The 20,635-nt window shown below is 41.0% G+C and overlaps 1 protein-coding gene across 1 annotated transcript; it reads right to left on the bottom strand.

Moving 5' to 3' along the window:
- Positions 1-1,466: 1,466 nt before the first annotated feature.
- Positions 1,467-10,678, bottom strand: ifnlr1 (interferon lambda receptor 1). The gene is made up of 7 exons (XM_081388017.1): positions 10,446-10,678; positions 8,658-8,778; positions 5,941-6,113; positions 5,563-5,729; positions 4,877-5,018; positions 3,507-3,631; positions 1,467-2,203 (listed from the first exon to the last, which is right to left on the bottom strand). The coding sequence occupies exons 1-7, from the start codon at positions 10,486-10,488 to the stop codon at positions 1,481-1,483; spliced, it is 1,494 nt and encodes a 497-aa protein (XP_081244143.1). The 5' UTR covers positions 10,489-10,678; the 3' UTR covers positions 1,467-1,480.
- Between the last annotated feature and the right edge of the window lie 9,957 nt (positions 10,679-20,635).

Below are 20,635 nucleotides of genomic sequence, written 5' to 3'. Positions count from 1 at the left end.
AGACAATCATCAACTCATGTATTATCACTGTGAACGGTTTATGACTGTGGAAATAAAAATGACTCTGACCTTTGCAATGTTTGCTCGCTTTACAGTCTTGAAACATTTAAACCTGCAAAACAGCTGACGAGTTTCATGCAAAAGCAATCGACGTGCTCATAAATTACAATACCAGAACTTACAGTTGAACATCAATATACTGTATTTACTGATAATGACTCAACAAAGATTAAAGTGACAAGATATATTTACACAACTTTACTGAACCAATGAAATCAATACACTATAGTCAAATGTCTGACATAAGACGGACAGTACATTATAGCCTATAGATAATATGACGGTGACATGAGTGACAAACATCTGCACAACTTGCTGTGGGATTATCTGGTATTACGGAAGATTTTCACGATTAAGTCAAAAGATTTTCTTCTCCAAAACAAACCCAAATTGACTGAATTACTGCAGAGACATCATTTGTTTCCTTCATAACAAAGAGCTTTTGTCTCTGAACACACTTTAGCACTTCCTCATAGGTGAATGTGAAATCCCCATGAAGCCTTTCACACGAACCCCAAGGAACATGACACTTTTGTTTGATATGCAAATATATAATTCGCGACTGGAGATTTCCATCATTATGTTTAAGAGGTGCTTTTACAGAAACGCCTCACAGGTCTGTAATTGTTTGCATTGAGCAGCACATTAAAAGTAAAGCCAAACCCTTCAAAATTATTGTTAAATGTTTCGCTTTGATGACTGAAAGCTGAAATGCATGACACAAGAGCTTAAAGCAAATATTTAGTAAATATTCAGTCTCATTCAATGACATGAGATGCACATTCATATGATGTAAAACATATGTAAACACATTACAACAAGGAATGTTTTGAATCCATTTCATATTCAAGTGTTTACATGCTTATTTTTTTCCTGTTAATCGGATAATTTCAGGTCAACGGCATTTTATTCTGATCCATTGAGTTGTTTACGTGAAGATTTTTCAGTCTGATTGAGCCATCAACCTGATTGTAAACGGATATGTAAACGTAGATACTGAAAATCCTGTTTACCTCTTAAACAGGTTTTGAACAGACTTTCACGTTTCAGTTTAGCGCAACAAATACTGTCAGAACAGTCACCGTGTATTTCAGGTTTGCCTACAATTTTGACTCATGCATTATGCATTATTAATCATGCATCATGCATTAATTTAATAAGTTAAAACATGGACATGTGGAAAAATGGAAAAACGGGATAACACTTGTGAATATGGCAATGCTACAAATAAGCTTAGTTTCAGTCAAAGTGCACAACCAGTTTGAAAACACTCATTGCTTTTGAAATTCCCTTCAGTGTTGCCGGTGAAACTTGCTTTAGACGCTGTCCATCTACCTGACGCAACGAGCTGGAGAGAACCAATGAGCATCAAACATCTCTTACTGAGATGAGCACTGGAAAGAGCAAGACGCTCCGCCGGTCAATTCCAAGACAAAGACAATCCCGTCCATCTGTCCAAAATAACCACACCAACTCTAGGTTCCTCTCCATCTCTGAAGTCCTCCTCGGGTTGGGTTACGTCTGTCCTCAGAATATAAGTCCTCTCGTCTTGTTCTCCCTCCAGAGGAATCCCCGGCAGCCAGTTCTGCCTGTAGTTTGATGTCACCACGTCAGAAACATGTACGGGCAGATAGGATGAGGATGAGTTACTCCTCTGAACTAGGTCAGTTAGTAAAGGCGCTTGTTCTCCAGTTAAACCTTCTGATTCCTGATCTGCAGCTGAAGAGCTTAGATCAGCGTCAAACTGAAATAAACAGCCATGAAACTGCAGCGCACCGTTTTCAGAGGCCCTAACTGGTACCACCAGGGTCTCGCTGCTGCGCTCAGTCTCTGAAATGCTCAAAACGGGCTCCGAAGAACCAATCGCACCCGAGCTGGTCTCATCTGCTCTGCCATCGGGTGATGGCTCGTTGAAGCTCTGGACGAGGCTGTAATGCACTGAAGACTCTGCGCTGTCAGGGACCGGGACGTCCTGTTGACATCTGTAGGGCTCCTGGGATGCATAAGCAGACTTCTCTGACTTTTGCTGGGGAAAAATGGGCTGTGGATTACAGTTCCCGACAAATCTAGACCACACTTCCACTTTAGATATGTCGTCCCGGGGGTTCGAACAAAATGGACGACTGGTGTTCTTTGACAGCATCTGTTTTACAGAGAGAAGAGAAAAAGCATCATTATTTAGTCTACTGACTGCGTGACTGCGGGTAGCTTCAAAAGAAGATATTTATTTCATTGAAATTTATATGTTCTATACCGAAATAAACTGTTTTGTGTCATATATTTTTTCTTCTTCAGTTTGAACAGAATTGGATGCAAATTACATGTTGTTTCTTGCATACTTAATTTAAAGTCATTAAGTCAATCAGATACAATCAGAACGTTCGGTCACTTCATTCACTTATAAAAGGATTTCCCAAAATCATGAGTTGATGAAGAGCTAATAAATTAAATCATAAAAATTTCAATCAATAAAAATGTAAAAAAAAATTATAAGTGAATAAAAATCAATTAAATAATAAAATGTTTTTATTTTAAAAAGACTGATTTGTTTATTTTTCATTTTTATGATTTACTTGATTTTTAGTAAGGGTTCACTTTGTTTACTTTGATTTATTTTAAAAGGACTCATTTATTTTAATTTTACAATCAAAAGTAAACCCTTACTAAAAAGTAGTTAAATCATAAAAATATACAATTCAATTAAAAATGGTAAACATTTTTTTTTCAATTAAATTAAACTCTTACTAAAAATCAATTCATTTTTTTAAATAAATAGTTGTCAAATGAAAATAATCTAAACACTTAATAAAAAACAAATATGAAATATTTGATTTGCATGTCATATGACCATTAATCAACATCAGAGAACCGTAAACATGCAAATGTGTTGTTAAATTACTGATACTCCAAAGATATTTCAAGTAAATATTGTAGGTCAAACGGATTCGGCTGAATCCCTGACTTATGTATGATCAGATTGATTCAAGACTCCGAGTATTTGAATAGTTTCATCAAACGAGCAGCGGCCCACAAGGAAGTTTAAAAGTCAAAGATGGTTTGTCAAGGAAGCCAAATATTGACTTAATTAATCAACATGACGTTACATAAAAACCCAAGCTGAGCTAGTTTACTGAACAAACATCAACATGCATGATTTATATTTTCATATCACGAATGAATAAGACTTTTTATAATATCTCAAATACCAAAACAGGGTAAATAATCCATGAAGGCACTGAAGTGCTCTAAGGGAAATCTGTGATCTGGCTAACTCATTTTGTGCTGCCGAGAGCAATGCGCAGATAAGGCACATTCCTTCAAGAGGCTTAGGAGAAACGCAACGCTCTTGTCAAACAGGACTTTTCACTGCCAGTAAGATGGTGAGGAGTCGATTCCAAGAATGTTCACCTGGAAATTCCCAGTGCCAATATGACACAATCGCTTACCAGCACGTTGGGTAAGGAATGCTTTCTCTTTATAGACATCTGGCAAAGCGTAATGGGTAGGACGATCAACAGCAGCAGAACCAGCAGACCGGGCCACATTATTATGTGAAACCTGGAATTAGTTGCTGAAAGACACAGAGATTGCAGATGAATATAAATAGAAAAGAGTTTAGTCTGTAAATAGTGCACATATTAGGGTTTTAATTTATTTTCAGCAATTAATTCTGCATGTCTCATTTGATATCATTTTTTTTTTGCATTATGCAATAAAACAGATCATTAAAAAATATAAATAAAATAATTAAATATAAATTAATTAATCAATACATAACAACAAACAAATAAAATAATTCAATTGCATGTTGAGTTTAAAGGGGATTTAAAAGGGTTCAATTATGCTGATTTATAGGCTCATATTTTTTTTGTATGTTTACATCATTTAATGTTCAAAATACCTAATTATTTTTCTTGTAATTTCCATTGTTGCAGCACCTGTTTTCACCTCCTGTCTGAACGCTCTGTTTTAGGTTCAGTTTTTTTAAAACCCGCCTTTTCGAAAAGCACAGTCTGCTCTGATTGGTCAGTCTGTTGTCATTGGTCTACCACTAAGAGCTTGTGTCAGAAACCAACGCATTCTCATCCTAGGGCGTCATATACTGACGATTTTGACATTTTGTCTACATCCAACGCACATGGCACCCTTTAGCGTCAATATGACACACACAGAGCTTTGTTCAGTTATGGGTAGGTTTAGGTCTGGTGTAGGGTTAGGGTTAGACCGCTAGGAGGCGCCTTCTGGGTCATATCTATCTGCGTCTCATATTGACGCTAAAGGGTGTCATGTGCGTTCGATGTAGACGAAATGTCAAAAGCATCAGTATAGGACGCCTTGGGATGAGATCGGGCTCCGCCATAACCGGAAAGCATCAGCTCTGGAGGCTTCTTGAGGCACTGTAAACATTACTGTAACTACGCTAACTATGGCGTCAGTTTTGCCATATCAAGTCTGAAAATGACAGTCAAGAAGAACAAGCTGATCAACCCGAATCATCTTCGCAAGCACAACTTTTTTTTTTTTGCATACGCCTTGGGTGTGAATTATTTAAATGAGGAATATTGTGACGTGTTCATTCCCGGAATGGGACGTTTCAGGGAGTTCAGAAACAGTGACACTGATATAGAGAATAACTTTATGCTTCGCAACTTTGCGGACCTTTTTCATGCTCAAACAGCAACATTACACACTAAAGAAAGCTGAACATGTTAAATAGCATTATCGGACCCCTTTAAAGTAATGAAAGGAAATAACAAAACACTGAAAACTGAAGGTAGTTTTCTACACATCAATCAAAGCACAACTGTTCAATTACCCGAGACATCCACACAAAAGGAGGCGCTTTCACTGTGACTGGACCAGCCGGGGTGTGTGAGTGTATAAACCACATCACCACAGTACTGCACGTCTGTTTCCACAAGCCATATAAACACTGAGCGAGACCTGTCCTCAAATACCTTCAAAAACAAGACACATTGAAGACGTGTAGTGAAACGGCAAGGGACAATAAATGTAGACACGCACAAAGGCATGCACGCACACGCACACACACACACACACACACACACACACTCTTGTACATCTATCTTTATGAGGACATTCATTGACTTACCGCTTACCCTAACCTTACCCATCACAACTAAGTGCTTAACCCAAACCCTAACCCTAAACCGACCCTTAACCTCATTATAACCTTATCCCTAAAACCGAGTCTTGACCCTCAAACAGGCCTTTAAACAGCTCTCAGAAAGTGAGGACCGGCCAAAATGTCCTCACTTTACTCTCTTTGTCCTCACTCCAATGGTCTAAAACTCAAACTGGTCCTCACAAAGATAGTTGTACAAGTACACACACACACACACACACACACACACACACACACGCGCGCACGCACACATTAATATGCACAAATACATTTTGCATTAGGAATACATTTTAGCTGCAGAGAGCTAATAATATGAACTGGATGCATATGACTGAAGGAGAATGAAGAATAATAACCTTTCCAACCACTGACTTGGGATGTGTCAGATGAACTGTGTACTTGACGCCTCCCCGGGACGTGACATTCTCAATGGAGCGATTCCACGGGATCATCGGCGGGGAAACCGTCACATTCAGATGAGTTTTGTTTGACGAGACTGACAGCTGTGGTGCTGCTAATGTGGCTAAAATGAGTGAAACAGAACAGAGATGTTGTATAGATTTTGAGAAACCATCATGCAAATCAAGCTATTTTCCATTTTATTATGATTTTGATAAACAGATAAACAGTTTTACTGTCGGGTCAATCAGAGTCCTGCATTAAATCCTTCAGAGACTTATCTAAACAGATGATCACAAATATAACTCAAATGAAAGTCTAAATTAAAATCTTACTTTGCCGGAATGGAGTAAAATTCACGTCACCGATGCACAGCCCACCGACAGTGATTCTGACATGATATTTAATGGACAAAGAGGACAACACATGACTCGTCACATCAGTCAGGTCACAAACAGGAGCGGAGATGTTCTGGCACCACGTCACTGGGCCATATGGATTCCCATAACTGCAACAGAACAGACATCAGTCAAAAGAACAACAACACTGTAAATGTAAAGAACATTAAAGGGGTGGTATAATGCCCTTTTCACAAGATGGTAAATAAGTCTCTGATGTCCCCAGAGTGTGTGTGTGAAGTTTTAGCTCAAAATACCCCACAGATATTGTTATATAGAATGTTAAAGTTGTCACTTTTTGAGGGTGAGCAAAAACGCACCATTTTGTGTCTGTTCCTTTAAATGCAAATGAGCTGCTGCTCCCGGCACAGGGGGCGGAGCTCCAAGAGCTCATGTGTTACCAGCTCCGATTACCAGCAACATTACACACTAACTAAAGTTAGAAAAGTCAAATCATAATCAACCACCCCTTTAAATAAAGATGTGCCACAAGTAAGGGTTCCACTTTATTTCTATAGTCCACTTCAGACATTCTACTAACTAAGTAACTTTGCATCTACATCACTCTCATTAGAGTATAATAGACTGTAATAGACTGTCAGGTTATGGTTAGTTGTTAGGGTTCGGTTAGTAGAATAAGTTGACTTGTAGTTGTCAAGTTACTAATAGTCAGTAGAATATCTGTTAAGAAGCATCAAAATAAAGTGTAAGCAAATATTAAGCATAGAGTCTACTAATACTCTAATGACAGTGAGTTGACATGTAGTTGCAAAGTTACTTATAGTCAGTAGAATGTCTAAAGTGGACTATCGAGATAAAGTGTTACCCAAGTAAGTGAATCAGCACCCATTTAACACAGCTCTTGTTTATTTACAGTCCCGGGAAAATACATTCTAATTGACCAGACCAACCAGACTAACTTTTCTACACATTACACACCCTGTATACTGTGTGCATGTGTCATATAATGTGTAACAATGAGTATCTGATATTGCATGTTTAATATCTTTGGATCAACCCTTCATATAATAGCTTACTTAGTCATAGACGCTGATCCCAATGCTCATCCTCAATGCAATATTTTAATTACGCATTTCCAATGTGTAAAATCTCTTTTTGTTGAAAGAGTATAGAAAGCTCCTGTATGGCCGGATGAGAGGAGGAACGAGAGGTTAAGAGGTTGGACTGATGTGTGTCGGCGAGCAGCTCTTGCATTATAGTCGTGAGATTATCTGGAGCTTCTGAAGCTTTCGTCTCATCCCCGTCAGCCTCACTGACCCTCCCAGCATGCACTGCTGCTCGCTCCGTTCCCATCAGATTTATTTTTCCTCATCAGTGTCTCTGCCAAGCGTAACTGTGACTGGTGCAAAAGATTGGGTGCCAAGGACAGAGAGGGCCCGCAATGTTTCGCAGACGTAGCTCCGTTTCTAATTGCAGTTCACAAACTGGAGAAGAGATTCACAGCCGGGTGACCACAGCGTGTCCTTCACCAAAGCAAAGTCATGATCTCGACACTTTGTGCTGTTATACACAGAAAACAAAAGGACTGATAGGAAGGAATTAAACCCATGGCCAACTAAACCTTTATTTCAGTTATACACACTGCCAGAATTCACTGTTTGGATTTGTCTATGATTGGATCATTATTGCAGTGATTATTATGTTTCTAGCATGTTATAATAGTTCTTTTAACCCTAATTGAAGAAGTGTGTAGCTTTTCCTTTCTTAAACAACCATGTAGGAAGACACATCATGGCCATATTCCAGGATGACAATGTTCATCAGGCTCAGATTGTGAAAGAATGATTGAGAGGAGCATGAAGAATCATTTTCACACATGAATCCAGAGCTTAAACTCATTGAAAGTGTTTGGGATGTGCTGGAGGAGACTTTACACAGTGCTGGACTCTTGCATTGTCAATACAGGATCTTGACCAAAAATTGATGCACCTCTTGATGAAATAACGTCACAACATTTATTTCCATCAAGAGGTGTTTTGGTCAAGATCTTATACTGTATATATAATATAATCATTAATATAATAATACATTTATACATACAGATACAAACATGCCTAGGAAGGGATAAATGCTAGGATGTGCCCAAAGCCTAAATCTGAATTCAGAATGGCACCAAGAATGAAAAATGCATTCTACGGAGCCCCTGAAGGGACATGGTTAGGCTTGCCGGTAGTCGGTTACATTACAGCACATCATATTTCACTTATCACATAGGAGAGATGACTGACAGGATGATGTTGGAGGATTTGATGCGCATAGATATAGAGCATCATTGACAATATCTTATCTTGTATAATGTGTGGCCAGTACCGCCGCTCCATATACACAGAATAAATGAAAGTGAAAAGTGATTTCAATACCTCGCATATTGATAGTAGCTCCCTGATGCTCGCAAGTTATATACAATATAATTACCCAACTTTATAATTGTGAGAGAACGCAAAAGCATTGAAATATATTTTCTCTGTAGAATGCGTAATTTCCTTTTCCAACATAGTATTTGGTTTCGGGCACTTCCCTAATAAAGATGGTTGTAAAACCTGTACTGTAAAAAGATCTGTACTGGACACATTTGCAAGGAAAGACAAAGGAAAGGTCCAGCCAGGTTTCCCCTGCATGGCTCTGTCACTCACTGGTTGTACTGAACACTGTAGAGAACCGTTTGACCTGGAATGTCAACAGCTTCCCAATGGAGAACACTGAAGAAGTTCTTGGACTTGACATAAGCCTTCGTCAGATTACAGCACCAACAACCTACACACAAACAGGAGACGAGAACAATGAAAGTGAGATGGTTTTACAGGTCTTAACTCCCAACTCTGAACATCTGTGATGATAGAATAAATCAGGTGATGATGTTCTAGACATAATGTCTTTTGTCTAAAAGTAAAGTGGACACTTTCTCCCTCGGGAAGGTTTTCCATTTATACCCTACAGCTGCTATGGTTACAACACACATCATAACAAACACCAGCACCCACACACACACACACACACACACACACACACACACACACACACACACTCCCATAATAATCATTCCACACACTAACAGGAGAGGAAACAACATCCTTTTGAGCTACATCCACAAACCTGCTCCAGTTTGAATCAATAAATCGCAGCATAATGCTATATAACCTTTAAACCTCAACTTTCCTTTTCTACTTTCAGCAATTGAAGGACAGAGTTTGATGAGTATCTGACAGCAAGATGATGATATAGAGTTGTGCTCCGTTCTCCATCGATCATAAGACTTGATGAATAATCTCTTCACGTTTTGGTTTCCCTCGAGGAAAAACTGAACAGCTCCGAACATACCAGCAGGGCTTATGGCTTTTGCAGAAAGTGTTGTCCATGTAAAGACAAAGCCCATGTAACTTCTAGAGACGGTGCAACACTCACAGAAATTTGAATAAAAATAGGTTTTAATGGGTAGATACAACTTGCCAATGGTCTGTAATTTGATTAGAAACCGAAATATAATACTAATGAAAGCTCAATTATATAGATTTTAAATTACGTTTGTGCCTGCACAAATACTACTAATAAACCAAAAAAGAAAGAAAGAAGAAAAACCAACAACAACAACAAAAATCTTGAATGCTTAATGACCTTTAATTATTAGAAAAAAAAACTCTTTGAATATACTGATTCATGTATTTTTACATGAATCTCCTTTTGCACAGACAGGAAAAATCTGAATCTGTAAAAATACTATAAAATGCATTTACAAACATAATATTAATGTAATCTTAAATTATGACTAATTACCTGTAATTTTAATGGTAAAACTTTAAATTACAGCAAATATCTGAATTTCGCTGTTTAATTAAAAAAAGGGAAAATTATGGAAACTCACAATTCAGATTTTTTCTCTCTCACAATTGAGTTTATATCTCACAATTCTCACTTTATAACAATTACCTTTTTTTTATTTATTTTTTTTATTCTGTGCATGGCGGAAACAAGCTTCCATAAAAAAACTTTAAAAATATTAATAAATCACAGACCTGTACAACTAATATATACCATTACCTATGTGGTGTAAAGTGAAGAATTTAGATATGTATCTCACATGCAGAATATTCCTCAAATTAAGCCACCAAAATATAAAATAATCAAAATCAAAACTTGCACTTATTGTCACAAATGTGCAAGAAAAAACAGCTAAACAATTATTAAATAAATAAAATAACTAAAACATAAAAATGTATATATATATATTTTTTTTAATTAATAAATAAATAAAATGGAAAATACAGTTTTGTGGCCAGTAAAACATATTTATAAATATATATTTATATATATATTTATTAATATATATAGAAATATTCAGGCCATACATTTTCTCAATTTAAAAAGCAAAGAAAGAAAAAAAGTTAATTTTAGACTCCTTTTTTTAATTAATTTTTTTTACTCACCAGCACAACAGAGCAAAAAAATGGCAGCTCTCAGAGGCCACATATCCAGACGTGTGAGAATATCTCCAATTGAGAAACATCAAATAAAGATCCAGTGGTCAGAGACACAGTCCTCTCATTATTTCCTTGAGACGCTTCCAATAATTGTCATTTCCACAAACAAGAAAAATCACATCGAGTCTTATGGTGGGACATTATTCGATCACTGCCAATGACAGAGTCGCTTGCTTTACACGCTCTGTTCCATCTCTAACCGGTCTGAAGAAAGATCTACCCATCCTCAGGTGTGCCTGTGAACTTTGGAGCGTCTTATCAGCACGTTCCTGTTTTCTGCTGTTGGCCTCCACCCCTTAAGGGGCGTCTATAGCCACATCTAGAATTTCAGGTTTTAACAGCTGAAAAACTGAAACTGGAAATGAAGCACTTCTCAGAAAGGTGTGGGAGGTTCAGCTGGCACGTGCTGCTCTATATTACCTGTAATGACACAAAACACAATCATTTTACAGCATGACATCATGTGTTACAGAATGTGTGACTGACAAACAAAAGTAAACAAAAGTGTAACCTTAACCACAGAAAGGTGCACATGCTGTAATAAGGCTCTGATCAGCTTGACTTTTGTGCTTTTAAGTACTTAAGTCTAGGATTAGATGTATTTGCATGCCAATCAGTCGGCAATACATGTGTATGTGTATATATGTATATGTATGTATAAGTATATGTATATGTATATATACAGTGCTATGCATAAGTTTAGACACTCATGCTAAAATTGACTAAAAAGAGGAATAAAAAATAATCTTTTGGAAACTGAACTTAATGCCTTAATTTAAAAAATTACGAAAAATCCAACCTTTAAGGACACCAATTTTCTTTGTGAATGAATAATGTATCATAAATAAATATGAATATATATATATGTATATGTGTGTGTGTGTGTGTGTGTACAGTATATATACAGTATATATACAGTATATATATACTGTATGTATGCATATATGTATATATATATATATATATATATATATTAAGGCGGCCCATAAAAATAAGCAAAAAAAATAAAGTGATAAATTCTACGATTTGAACCTTGCAAACATGGACCATAAAGACAAAAGTAATAGGGTTAAAATGTCAGCTAAATTGAAGATGATAGAGGTTGCACAAGCCCCTTGAAGTTTTGAGAATGTGTGTGTGTCGTTGCACTGTGTGTGCGACAATGTTGATGCACATGAGAAGATGCAGATGGTGAGGAACATGCGAGAGAAAGAAGGATCAGATGATCCACCTCACCGACTTGATGCTAATGGGAACTATGAACAGAAGACCTTCAGAAATTTTGTGACAATGAATACAAATTCATTCTTCACAATTCTTGGCCTTCCAGAGTCGTTCTTACAAGCACAGCCTGAGAGATGGAAGGAAAATGAGGAATTCACATGTGCAGAGAAGATAGTTCAATCCCTAAAAGTTGTGAATGACACTGCAGAAAGGGGCATCAAGTTGATACAGGACTTTAATGCTATATTAACCAAATCAGAAGAACAGAAACAATTCTTACTACAGGTGGTTAAACGCCACAGAGAAAGCTATCCTGACTCAAACAAAAGCACAATTGTCTAAGGTCTTGCCAATTCTCCATCTGAATTAGCAAATTGAACAGACTTGTAGAAATACATTAGTATAAGATTGTTGTGTAATAATATTCACTATTAAAATGGTAAATTCTCTATAATATGTACCAAATAAGTTGCAGTTTATGCTTATATGTCCTTTATGTAGCTCCATGTTAAGTTTAAGGAATAAACAACATAAAGATTGACATTTCAGCAAATACATTTATATACCGCTAATCAAGTGATATAGGTGATTTTTCTTTTGTCTTGTGCAACCCCTAAATATCATTTAATTTAGCCAATTATTTTATGTGATAACTTAAACTGGTGGTAGACCAAAATGCAGGGTTCAAATTGGGAGAAAAGAGAAAAAAGTTTTTTGGGCCACCCTAATATATATATATATATATATATATATATATATATATATATATATATATATATATATATATATATATATATATATATATATATATATATATATATATATATATATATATATATATATATATATGTATATAATACAATGAGTGTGGACTAACAAATTATGCAAAGGAAACTGAGCTTGAAGAGCCAGAAACGTTGCTCTCACTTATTTGTGTAGTGTTTCAGGCTTTACACCATCTCTGCTCTTTGAAAGACGTGTCATCCAGCATGTCTGGCAAAACAACAACGTCCATCTTACTCTTATTTGCTGTTTGAGTTGAGTTCTGTCACAGAGAAAGATGTGATTCCTCACAACTGCTACTGTATTTCCCAGAGATCTGTCAGGCAGAAGGACATTTTCAGCAAGCTATTCCAAAAAATCACAAGCACCTTTAATCTCAAACAGATAGTGAGGATAACGGCTAAATCCAGACAGCGAGTGTATAATAATCCGACACTCTCAGTGATGAGACGGGTACAGGTGAAACATACAGAACAGGTAATATGATGCACTGCAGGAACAAACACAGTTCCACTTTTCAGGATAATGTATCTTAAAGATAATTTTGTACAATTCATTGGAATGGTTTTCATGCTTGTTTAGTGGACCATAAACAATTATTGCACACGCACCTGTAGAACAGTCCTTTCGACACTAACAGGCGGTAGATGATTAAAGTCACAGTTCCAATAACTTAAAGAGGCCTTTCTACTAGTAATAAATGCCCAGGATCCCTGATCATCTGTGAGAACATGCCAGAGACATGAGGACTGCAGATGTGAACAGAGCAATAAACGGCAATGTCTGTAATGTAAGACACAGAGAGACAGAGAGGACAGCTGATCGACCTTACAGTGTTTACTATAGCGTCCTTGAGGCAAGTTATGAGGACATTGTGTGCTTATATTACACCATCAATAACAATAAAAGGAGACAAATGTAAATCTATTGCATGTTTGTAATTGCACATTTAATTCAAGTGCATTGGACAATTACTGTATATGTGATGTATTATTGCACAGCAATATATATGATCATTTTTATCATGCTCGTATATTTAATTTCACTTAAATGACAATCATCATTGCCATTTAAGTGAAATTACTGAACTTAAATATACGAGCTTGATAAAAATGATCATTCTAGAAGAAAATTTCAGATGGCACTTTGAGGCTTTTGCATCTATATACATGTTCAACTTTATCCGCATGCATACAGTACGTATACTCATGTAGGGCGATATATATACAGTACCAAACATCCACTGATTGGCTCATTTCTGTTTTGACTTCAGACTGTTCTGAAGTTGCGTTTGAGTTTCATCTTCTGGCTGAATCTTCCCACTCCCGTCACTGAGACGATTCAAAGCGAGTGTGTCCTGACTCAGATCTCAGCTTTGAAGTCAGTCATCGGTGGAGATGACAGATCTGAGCTCCTCAGCCTCAGGAAAGCCATCGCTGACTCTCCTCCAACGCACTACGGTCACAGCCAAACACACCTCACACCTCTCCAACACGACACATTATTGTGTACCTTGATCTCGGCGGAGACGTTCATGTCAAGAATAAATGAGGCAGATCTTCTTCAGGGTTACGTCTCATCATGATTGAGGCGCTGTGTCATATGGAAATTATGTTTTGCAAAGCATCACGTCTAAAGGTCAAGTGCGTAATTCTGCACCAGAATTACAATCTGTTAGTTTGAGCGGCCCGACTGGACGGAACATAACATGTTATGGCATTTTTGCTGGGGTTTTATCTGCTTGTCTGAACAATGGAAGAATGGTGCATTATATCTGCAATTCTGTTTTGTGCCACTAGTGCAGAAATGACACACTTCTCCTGCTACTTACAAAATAGAAAAAAAGAAAGGGCCCTATTTTAACGACTTTAACGAGGGAGTGTCCAAATACAAATTGCTAGTTTAACGACGGGAAAAATGGTTGGCGCGCCCGGCACATGGGGTTAAAAGAGTTGTCTCTATTCTCTTATTGAGTAATGGGTGTGCATGCTTTACATGCAATAAACCAATCAGAGTCTCATCTCCCATTCCTTTTCAAAGCCAGTTGCGCTCGCGCCATGGCGGATTCGCTATTTACATGACGGAATTTGATAGTAGAAAGACCGAACGCGTCTCCAGAGAGCAAACAGATCTGCTCGTGAGTGAGGTTAAAGCGCAAGCAGACCATCTACGGGACAAGACGGACTCCACCATATCTTGATGTACACAATAATAATCTTTTACATTATAATCCTTATTTTTTTTAATATTTGCCATGTTTTTGTGCTGCTGTGCGTCCCTGTGTGTGTAATAAGCAGAGTGTATGTAATGGAGGCCAGCTAGTAGTTGCTGTGCGAGTAAACCTCACTCCTCTGATCTCAATAGGCGCTCTCGCGACAGACGCTAGAGGCTGCAGTCTTTAGCCTCCTTGTTAGAGCGCCTGACTCTCATGCCGGAGACCCGGGTTCGAGACCCGCACGGAGCGGGGTGTGAAGGACCCGGGTGAGAGGGGTTACATGTACGCACGCCGTGGACCCGCCTATAGGCGCACATTACTAACGCGCTCTTTAAATAACAAAACAAAAACTGCGCCATTGACTTTAGACCAGGTTTCAGTTGGTCAATGGCACAGTTTATTTCAGTTGCCTCAAAATAGTGAATGCCCCAACAATGTGCCTGAACACACCTCGTTATCAGAACAGCAGCCCATGGGCACACAGATGGGCGCAAATGCATTTGTATTTAAACAATGTGGCGCAGGACGTGAAAATGATAACTGCGTCGGGCTGAAACTAGCAAAAAACACTTGCGTCGTGCCTGGCGCTGCTTTGTGCTGGGTGTAAGATAGGGCCCAAATTGTTGTTATGCGACAAGATTCCGGCAACAAGACGAGCCAAAATCAATCAAAGATCACAGCCAATTAGGAGAGTATGTGGGCGGAGTCTCTCTTAAAGTGCATTGTACTCGCAGTGAAATTGATAAGTACATCATATATATTACACCATTGTAACATTATTAAAAATGAATACTGAGTGAGTCTGAAACAGTCTTTGTCATTAAATACTTGTTTGTTCACACTGAATGCTGCAGTGATGACTTTTTTGTGGGACAACATTTTTTACCAAAATCCCATAAATGTATTTTTACTTTGGGACGATGGAACCAAAAGTATGTAATTCCTGCAGAACTCTATTGAGTCTACAGCTTAAACATTTTTGTTTCCTTTAAAGGAAAATTACCCATTGCTGCTTTCAGTATGGTTATAAGGTCACACAAAATTATATTCAAACTCACATTAAATTATTTTAATGGTAACACTTTATTTTAAGGTGACGTAGTAACATGTTACAACATGTACTTACTATAGTAATAACAGTAAATTATATATAATTACAAGAAACTAAACCCTAAGCCAAACGCTAACTCTATGGGCCCTATCTTGCACCCAGCGCAATTGACTTTGTACACCGACGCATGTATCATTCCTATTTTGCACCCGCGCAAAGCGGACTTTTCCCTTCACAGACGCACGTCGGTAAGTTAGGAAATACACTTGCGCTCCCCAGGGCGGTTCAGCAAAAAGAGGAGGCGTGTTCCGGCGCAAACGTTCCTTCATGCTATTTTGCAGGTTTAGAAAACAATTGCGCCACAGACCAGGAAAAACCTAGCCTAAAGTCAGTGGTGCGTTGCGCATGTTATTCATAGCCTATGCTATTTTAAGGGTGCATGCTTGGCCATAATCAATGTAGCGTGTGCACAACGCGCATGCACTTTGATTCTCTCATCTACACAGAAGCAGCAGTTTTCATTTTTGCAAATCATACATTATTACAATAGATAGATAGATAGATAAGATAGATAGACAGACAATTTATTATAAAAGCATACATCTAGCTTACACATTTACCCAAATTATCATACACCTGTTTAACCGAAGTTAATTTGGGTGGGTTTCTCCATTTCAATGTAACTTCTCTCTTTTACGGCCGTGACGAGAGCTTTGCTCTCCTTGGCTGTGAACCGCTCCTGGCGCGCGCCTGGCAAGTCCGCCGTTACAATAGCAATCCGCCATGGAAAAAGCGCGTCTGCTCTTAAAGGGAATGTGAGATGAATCTCTGATTGGTTTATTTCACGTTACACCCAAACCACACCTATGAGTAATGAAGCTACTTCAGACCAACCCATTTTAGATTTGCGCCGGGCGCAAGAGTCATTTATCCCACCGGGAAAATAGCAACAGCGCCCAAGACCCGCCCACAAAGTTACTTGCGCTTTGCGCTTGACACTTGCGTTTCAGATCGTTAAAATAGGGCCCTATAAGTTAATTAATATTACGTACTTACAGTAGTACTTAAGTACAATGTAACCACATCACCTTAAACTAAAGTGTAACCCTTTTAACATAAAAATAGCACATAAACAGTACCTGAGAATATCCCTGTCATACTTTGTAAGTTGTTGTTCCAGCTGTGACGTCAGAAATAGAAACTGTTTCTAAAATCGAATCCTCTGTCGCTTGTCGCATGTCGCCATTGCAACTGGTTAGGACAAAAACTCTGATAAAGACACCTCAATATTTAATTTAAAAACAGCATCAACAAAAATAAAAACACTAATTACTGTAATATACAATAATTAATTTCTTAGTTAAGTTTAAAAGCAAAAAGTTTAAAAGCAAAAAAACGACTTCACCTCATTACAGCAACTGAACGTAATGTGAATTACGACTGAGAATGAGAAAAGATATCCAAGCTTTTAATAAAAATAATGTTACAATGCAAAAAAAAGAAAGAAAATAAAAAGCAAAAATAAATAAAAACAAAAGTTTTTTTTATTTATTATAATTTAAAATAACTGTTAAAGGACAAGTTCGGTATTTTACACTGAAAGCCCTGTTTACAGATCGTTTCTGATGAAATAGAACGGTTAAGATTAAATTTTGGACAAATGCTGCTGTCCCGAGAATTTTAGGTTTCTTTCGCTTTCCCTGCCTGGGTGCACTGGGACAATCCTTCCTAAAACACATTAAACTTTCGTTTACAAAGACGTGAAACTCACCGAGGGGGTGTTCACTGATATGCTCACACAAAAATCGCTGCAAAAGATGCTTTCCAACAGGTGTTCTCTTACGAGAGGTTCTCTCGTATTGCGTAAGCTTGCTTACGCTGCGGGAAAGTCTTCTTTTCTCGAGATACTGAAGCCAAAAATTATCCTTAATTTCATTTTTTGTCAACGCAGTGCAGCTGCGGGCAGCTGAGCTAGAGCGGCATACTGCGCGCTCATTGGCTGCCGCGCGGCAACTGCTTAAGCCTACCAGTGAGCCTGGCGTGACGTCACGCCCAATGAGGGCGCGCGCGCCCTAGCGCGTCACAGCCCGCCAGAATGGGCGGCGTCAGAGCATATATAAGGAAGGCTCGTAGGCTATATTCTCTGATTTCTGTCTTTTCAGCGAAGCACTCGCATCGCTGATCTCGGAGAGGAAGCCGTCGCCGTTGTCCTTCAAGGCCCAGCTAACGAGCCAGCTTAGGTCAGCCTGAGGAAGCCGGACGATCTTCGCCGCCTTCAGCCTGCCGTGCCAGCTCAGCTATCCGGCGAATATCCTTTGCAAGCTCTTTTGTGTGTGTTCTTGCTTCCGCAGCACTTTCTAAAAGAGCAGAGGCGTTGTTGCAAATGCCTCGCACCACGTGCGGCTCATGCCGCTCCGCGCTCAGCGACGGAGACCGCCATCTTCTCTGCGCTCTCTGCCTGGGCCGGGACCACGCAGCCGTCGCGCTTTCCACGGGCGGCTGCGCTTTCTGTGAAGAGCTGCCGATGTCGACCCTGCGGGCTCGACTCGCCCTCTTCGCGGAACCTGCTCCAACTGTCCTCGGGCCGCGTAAGAAGAAACGCCGCTCGCAGCGACCACCGGAGCCCGAGACTCGAGCCAAGGCCTCGCCGGAGCCTCTCCCGCGAGCCTCGCTCTCTCCTTCTCCGCCCCCGCTTCCCGACGCGCAGCCGACGGCTCACGCCCTCGATGCCGTCGCCTCAGGGGATGAAGCGGATGATGACGCGCTACTGGACACGTGCTCACTAATGGCGTCGGACAGCGAGGAATGGTCCGGTTCTGTCCGCTCCGCCTCCTCCACCAGAGCGTCCAGCAGGACTCACGCCAGTGTGGACGCCGAGCTTCTCCGCCTCCTCACGGCAGCAGTCGAACACCTGGGCCTCGAATGGTCCCCGCCAGCGGTGACTCCGCCCAACAGACTCGACGGGTGCTTCTTGCCCGCCAGTCGACGAGCTCCAGTGTCCAGGCCAGCGCCTTTTCTGCCGGAGCTTCACGAGGAGCTTACCAAATCCTGGGACGCTCCAGTTTCGGCCAGACTCCGTTCTCCGGCCTCATCTACTCTCTCTCGCGTAGACGGAGCCAAGGAGAAAGGATATGACCGGATCCCACCGGTCGAACCAGCGGTTGCAGCGCATCTTTGCCCCCCATCCGCGAGATGGCGCTCAAAGACTGCCCTCCCGTCCAAGGCCTGCAGGACTACTTCGGCGTTTGCCAGCCGCGCTTTCTCCGCCGCTGGGCAAGCCGCCTCAGCCCTGCACACAATGGCGGTTTTACAAGTTTTTCAAGCCGACCTCCTCAGCCAGCTCGACGAGGGAAAACTTGATAAATCTGCTTTGACCGACCTGCGCAGTGCGACGGATCTCTCTCTTCGCACGACGAAAACAGCAGCCCAAGCGATCGGACGATCTATGGCTTCGCTGACTGTCATTGAGCGCCACCTCTGGCTAACGCTAGCCGACATGGGAGAGCAAGAGCGGTCCGTCTTTCTCAACGCCCCGCTTTCACCCGCCGGCCTCTTCGGCCCCGCGGTAAGTGGCCTCGTGGACAGCTTCTCGGAAGTTCAGAAGGCGTCACAGGCCATGAACCTCTTCCTGCCCCGCCGCTCGAGCTCCGCTGCAGGCCGCTCTAAAACTCAGCCTCCTGCACGCAGCCCCACGCGGCGCCCCTCCCGACCTCCAGCATCGCAGCAGCGTCAGCGCGGCCGACCCAGGTCCCGCTCCACCAGCCAACACAGGCCGCCACCCCCGCGGGGTCCCCGGCCTAGAGTTTCGCTGAAAACCGAGCCTGCGAAATCCTCCTAGCACTCGCAAGGAGGAAAAGACGGTTGAGTCCCGCCGCGGCCGGACCGCCGTCGAAGCTAACCTGTATCCCTCTGCCAGTCCCCTTGATAAAGGCTACTGCAGTAGTGTCCACCGCAGCCAACGAGCCAGTTTCTCAACTCTCTCGCCTGCACACAAACGCCGTTTTTACGGCGACCCAGATAAATCGAATAAAGAGTGTAAAATCTGGTCATCCGGCTCACGCCGTCAGTGCTATGAGTGTAGTAAACATGCCCACACCCCAGTGCTCATCACTACACACAAGCACAATCCCCCCTGTGTACCCCACAGAGTGCACTCACATAAAGCGCGCTACGGCCGCTCGAGTGTTAGCTGTAGGTCACGTGCCCACAACCCAGTGCTCACACCTACACAGTGCCCGCTCTGCCTCACACATTCGGGGACGAAAGCACTCCACCGCCGGCTGTGCGTTAATAAAGAGTCCTGTGCCCGCTATACAGCACGCACGCTCTCATGTACACACTCACGAGCCCGCCCCGCTCCCGCGCCGCGAGCCGTTGCTCAAAACGCTCTCTCACAGCGTCATTCAGCCGGCTGCCGCTATCAGCGAGCCCCCGTCTCCCCTCACTGTCACTGCGCGACTCGCGCACATACCGCCACAGGCTCCCCGTCCCGCGCTGTGCGGCGGGCGGGACCCGGAGGCTATCCGACCCCTAGCTATGAGTGCGAATGCATGGAAAGCTATTCCGGGAATGTCGGATTGGGTATTAAACACAGTGATAAAGGGCTATTCGCTTCAATTCGCTCGCCGCCCCCCGCGTTTTCGCGCCCGGGTCGAGACACAAGTGAAAGCAGATGCAGCCCATCTGCTTCACACAGAGATAGCGAATTTACTGCACAAAGGTGCCATAGAACGGGTTCACCCTCTGGCTGCCGAGGCAGGCTTATACAGCCGCTATTTCCTCGTACCCAAGAAGGGCGGAGCGCTCAGACCTATACTAGATCTGAGATATTTGAACAAAGCGCTCGTGAAACGACCGTTCAAA

The sequence above is a fragment of the Scardinius erythrophthalmus genome (genome assembly GCF_964197995.2).
Source record: "Scardinius erythrophthalmus genome assembly, chromosome: 16".
Taxonomy (NCBI): Eukaryota; Metazoa; Chordata; class Actinopteri; order Cypriniformes; family Leuciscidae; genus Scardinius; species Scardinius erythrophthalmus.
The sequence above is the reverse complement of the archived record's forward strand: the minus strand, read 5'-3'. Positions and strand labels throughout refer to the sequence as shown.